This window comes from Abramis brama (assembly GCF_963993115.1).
Source record: "Abramis brama genome assembly, chromosome: 6".
Lineage (NCBI taxonomy): Eukaryota > Metazoa > Chordata > Actinopteri > Cypriniformes > Leuciscidae > Abramis > Abramis brama.
Genome location: NC_139968.1, coordinates 34,012,141 through 34,017,486, shown reverse-complemented (window position 1 = coordinate 34,017,486; position 5,346 = coordinate 34,012,141). Strand labels below are relative to the sequence as shown.

Here is a 5,346-nt window from a genome sequence, read left to right as displayed (position 1 = left end):
CAGCAGAAGAAATAAATTCATACAGGTTTGAAACAACTTGAGGATGAGTAAATGATGACAGAATTTCCATTTTTAAGGGAACTATTCCTTTAAGGGGTAAATAAGGTAGGTTACCTCTAGAAAGCGTACCACCACAGTGAAAGCTTTTACACCATGTTTTCTGAGAGTATCGTACAAAAAGCAAGTTCAATGACAAAAATAAGGAATTTTTTGCCCATTAAGAACAGTTAAAGTCTTAATAACAGCAAGATGAACTAGAGTTTATGATGTAAATGCAGGTTTGTGAAACTAGGAGGGTCACACTGTGTCGTGGGAGGATTCACACATCACATCAACACTTCTGCTGTATGTTTAGCAGGAAGTTTCATTAGATCAGACTCAAAACTAGAACATGTTTCACATGTTTGTTTTCTGTCCATGCTGGTGGAATCTGATCGGTGAGTTATAAAAACATTTTCATGGCTTAATTTCTTTTTCCATTTCAGAGTAAAACTTTTCAAATGAGATTATTTTCATCTGCTGTTATGTATCGATGAATTATGATTATTGTGAAATCTACTAACTTTGAATTCATTCTCAAGCAATCCGTAAGCGATTCTGCAATGTTTTCTCTGCTTGATCTCAGTATCTCTGTTACGGTAGCATTTGGCAGTTTACAGTAGCAGTTTATGAATACATTTGACATTTTACACATTTAATTTTTCTTTATCTGAGTCAAAGGAATGTCCATTGCGGTGATATACAGATATAAGATATACATTTAATTTAGTTCTTATTGGTGCAATAGTTAAGTGATCCAATCAGTGCTGAGAGTTTTTGCATGTAAATGCTCAAATCTACAGCTGATTTCAGGCTTTGTAAACCATCAGAAACTTTAATCTGTGTAAAATCTGTTTGTTCATCAGGTGTGTTTGGTGATTCAGTGTCAGTGATGGAGGGAGATTCTGTTACTCTAAACACTGATACTGAAATACGTAAAGACGATGATATACTGTGGAAATTTAGAGCTGAAAACTCTCCAATAGCTAAAATGAATAAAAAGAAGCAAATCTTCTCCACATATGATGATGTTCCTGATGGGAGATTCAGAGACAGACTGAAGCTGGACGATCAAACTGGATCTCTGACCATCACAAACACCAGAACTGAACATACTGGAGTTTATCAACTAGATATAAGTGGAGCGAAAAAATCATCAAAAACATTCAATGTTTCTGTCTATGGTGAGACGTCATTTATCTACATGTAAGCATGCACATTCTATTTACATATTCATACGTTAAATAATTTTAAAGTTTGAGATGACAGACACATTCAGAGACCGTGAACACACTAAACACTCACTCCACACAAAGTATATTACACTGATTTACTACAATTCACAACACCTAAACTAGACTGAATGTTCATGTTTCTCTTTATTCTCTCATGTTTTCCAGCTCATCTGCCTGTTCCTGTCATCAGTAACTCTTCACAATGTTCATCATCATCATCATCATCATGCTCACTGGTGTGTTCATCAGTGTTGAAAGTGTGTGATGCGACTCTCTCCTGGTACGCAGGAATCAGTGTATTGTCCAGCATCAGTGTGTGTGATCTCAGCATCAGTCTCTCTCTACCTCTGGAGGTGGAATATCAGGATAAAAACACCTACAGCTGTGTGCTGAACAATCCCATCAGCAACCAGACCACACATCTGGACATCAACACACTCTGTCACACATGTGCAGGTACCACAGCACTGATGATATATGTGTGTATTTACAGATTCACTCACACTAAAGACTCTTTCCTTCAGTTCCTCCAGTCTCAGTGTCTCTGATAGTGATGATCTCTGCTGGATCTCTGATGATTGTTGCTACAGTTGTGATCTTCTGGATCTGCAGGAAATGTAGAACAATTGACACAGAAGGCAAGTATTACTGCTTTTAAATAAGTAATATAACAAATAATATTTTGAAAATATGCTCTAAACTAGTCAACTGATTTAATCAATTAAGTAAAACTATTCTCATAATTTTGAAGTTAAACATTATACAAAACCAAACTAATATGTGTAGTTATTCTCTGTAGATTACACTCATATCATAATGCATGTCTATTTCTATATACCGGTAATGACAACGTTGCTCGTCTCACTCGAACAAAGACAGATTCTGCATTTCTCAAACTGCATCAACACTGCTTTCAAAAACGTAAAAAGCTTTCTCAATTTTATGAACTCTCTTACATGCTGGTGTTCAAATTAAAATCTATATGAATGACGACTTTTGTTGTGCTTGTTGAGCCTAAAAGCTGATTAAATACAACGAATGTAAAATACTTTACTTTTGTCAAACATCCCATTTGATTTGATATATGTGTAAAGAATGTCTAAAAAATTTATGACGAACACATTTTTTAAGGAACATTTTGTGTGGTAAATTCAATTTGTTAATGCCATTTTTAAAAACTGCAGTTAAACATTTATTTATTTAAGTTTGAAAGCCCTAATAATAACAGGAATATTGTGAAAAACCATATTTTTAAGATTGAATTTTGATATTTTAATGCTCACAGTTCTATTATTGTTCAAACAGTTGAGACTTGTGAAGATGAGATCACTTACGCGGAGACAACATTCGACAAAAGAAACGCACAGAAATCGGTGAGACAATATATTGTTCATTTGTTGAGTATTTGTACAATTTCAGCAGAGAATCAAATGTAGATCAGTGTGTGCACATTTGATTTTGTCTTTATAATATAGAAGCTCATTTTCACCACATAAGATTGTGCTTCAGGTGTAGTAGAGAGAGAGAGACACAAATCATGAAGTGGACTATAATTGAGGAGCACAATTCAATTATTTAAATTCCAATCTTGGTCTTGGTCATGAAAAATTCAAAATGATAAGGTATTATAAGGTAAGAAAATATCACATACAAAGTTGAAATTGTGACTTTTTGTCAAAATTACAGTAGGCTATGACATACTGATTTTTACTTTTTTATTTGTGGATTTTTTAATGTCATGATATCGACTTTCTGTGTCACAATTTTGACTTATGTCTTAACTCTAATTTACCAGAGCATTTTTCTTATGTGGTGGAAATGTGCATCCATATAATGATCTATCACATAAATCTCAAACACAACAGCACCATCAGTTTTGTTTTGTTACTTTGAAAAAAAAACCATAACATTTATTATTATTATTATATCTTGTCTTATGCATTTTTTACAGAAAGTTGAAGAGGAGGAATGTGTAGATTATGCACCAATCGCAACGAGAAGATGATCAAACTTCAGTCTTTTTCCGAGTACAAGACCCAGATTGTGATCACTTCACTGGAACCTCCTGCAACGGCCTCAGACTCTAAGGGCCCTATTTTAAGGATCTAAGCTCATGGTCTAAAGCGCATGGTGCAAGTGCACTTAGTGCATGTCCGAATCCACTTTTGCTAGTTTAACGACGGGAAAAATGCTCTGCGCGCCCAGCGCATAGTCTAAAAGGGTTATCTCTATTCTCTTAATGAGTAATGAGTAAGTTTTGGGCATAAAGTGAAATAAACCAATCAGAGTCTCATCTCCCATTCCCTTTAAAAGCCAGTTGCGATCTCGCAATTTGCAAGCGGAAAGACTGAACGCTTCTCCAGAGAAGAAACAGATCTGCTCATGCGCGAGGTTAAAACGCAAGCAGACCATCGAAGTGGAAAAAGTGTGCGCACGTTGTCATAATCTATTCAACAGTCTATTTCAGTCGCCTCAAAATAGCAACATGCCAACAGACCAGCTTTGCTATTTAAACAACGTGGGACGTGTAAATGATAACTGCATCGGGCTGAAACTTGCATTGCACCGGGTGTATGATGTGTTTGACTAACAATGGATTCATTAAAAGATCTCATAAAAACATCAAAGGTGGAGGGTCATTTTGTGTTGCTGCTTCTATGGTACTCTCTACCCCTCACTCTCCATAACATTTCGTCTACTTTCAAGACCCAGCTAAAAACATACAGTATCTGTTTGATATGTATTTTCAATAATGTGGCCTTTATATGTGTGTGCATTATATGCATATTCGTAATGTACTAAGCAGCCTTGAGCAATGTAAAGGCGTTATATAAATAAAACTTATAACTTGTTAAAAGTCTTTGTGTTTCAAGGTTAAGTATTCATTAGAGTGTTTACATTTTTACTCGTACAATGCAAGATGTAGATGCAACTAAAGGAACAGACACCTTGCTGTGGTCTCTATTTATGTCAGTACAGAAATGTGGTTTGATCTGTAGAAGAACAGCTTGTGCACAAGCAAATTTCTGCTGCTGGACGTGTGTGTTTGTCTCTAAGGTGTGGTTGAGGTTTTTGTTTCCATTCGTGCTTACATGAAACCATTATGACTTCTGGTCAACAGAGAAACTACTTTACAACACACCGGTGATACTGAACCCATCAATGCTGATGTTTGACAAAAAGGTCTCAAATCAAACAGAGATATTGTTCGAAATAAGAAAATATATGCCGTGTGTGCATATGCATCATGATCGTTTAGCCGACTCATGCAGTGATTGTGCAGTTAAGCAGTGCTAGTTTCAGTTGTTTTCTAGCTGTAACACTTCCTTCTAAGAATAACTTTTCTTGAAACCTTTTTTTCGTATAAAGGTCATCCTGTTTTGTTCTGCCAATGTTTCGGTCATTATTTTAAGAATAAATGCAATGTATGATTTATAATTTATGTTTGATGGTTGTTAATAGTTTACTTAGTTTTCATCAGTTTTTAGGAGAAACTAACACTACTAACAAACCTTTTTTAGTAGCATAACAGCGCATGTCCACAGGTAAACAAATAAGGTCAAAACTTAAATGAAATGTTTTGTTTTATGTAATATGACACTGGTGGGAGTGGCCACACGTCAAAGCAGGACTCACTCAAGGTGAAATATAGAAAAATATTTGACATTCAGACTTTAATTCCTAACTTAAACACTAAATGTAAACTGTGCACACTGTACACACACTGCAAAGAATACATTTTTTAAAAATGTGTCAGTTTTTGTAAGGTGTTTAAATATTACTGGCCCACTTTGGCTGAAAAGTTTGATAAAGTGGGATTCAGGTAAAGTAGGCGACCTTTAACCTTCAGTAATTATACTCAAATTCATTAAATAAATTGAGATTCACTGGTCATTCAGTTTTTTTGTGTGCCTAATTGTTGTATGCGTTGTAGTCACATCAGTCGTTTTACACATGAATTGAGGGATCTGATGAATTTTCCTCATAGTCTCTAGGCTATATGTTTTGGGGTTTGTTAAATATGTTGTTGAATATGTTTGTTTAATATATGTTACAAATGATGTGTTTTTTA

General features: G+C 35.1%; 1 protein-coding gene across 3 annotated transcripts; it reads left to right on the top strand.

Annotated features, from left to right (window-relative positions):
- Nucleotides 1–283: 283 nt before the first annotated feature.
- Nucleotides 284–4,582, top strand: LOC311085269 (SLAM family member 5-like). Of its 3 annotated transcripts, XM_084117707.1 has the most exons (6): nucleotides 290–437; nucleotides 906–1,245; nucleotides 1,440–1,730; nucleotides 1,799–1,912; nucleotides 2,580–2,647; nucleotides 3,226–4,579. In XM_084117707.1, exons 2-6 carry the CDS (start codon nucleotides 1,209–1,211, stop codon nucleotides 3,277–3,279), a joined length of 564 nt encoding a protein of 187 aa, XP_083973833.1. In that variant the 5' UTR covers nucleotides 290–437; nucleotides 906–1,208; the 3' UTR covers nucleotides 3,280–4,579. The 3 variants fall into 3 exon arrangements, 2 of the variants coding, with proteins under 2 accessions (XP_083973833.1, XP_083973832.1); XR_014606768.1 differs by having other exon boundaries at nucleotides 284–437; nucleotides 906–1,223; nucleotides 1,440–1,912; nucleotides 3,226–4,582; XM_084117706.1 differs by lacking the exon at nucleotides 290–437 and having other exon boundaries at nucleotides 796–1,223; nucleotides 3,226–4,582.
- The last annotated feature ends 764 nt before the right edge of the window (nucleotides 4,583–5,346 follow it).

What these genes read in the sequence shown, in the direction of transcription:
- LOC311085269 (XM_084117706.1), top strand. Translation starts at nt 827, where the DNA reads ATGCTCAAATCTACAGCTGATTTCAGGCTTTGTAAACCATCAGAAACT. An exon ending in ACTCTGTCACACATGTGCAG is followed by an intron (nt 1,731 to 1,798) that starts GTACCACAGCAC and finishes TCTTTCCTTCAG; the next exon opens with TTCCTCCAGTCTCAGTGTCT. An exon ending in TAGAACAATTGACACAGAAG is followed by an intron (nt 1,913 to 2,579) that starts GCAAGTATTACT and finishes TTGTTCAAACAG; the next exon opens with TTGAGACTTGTGAAGATGAG.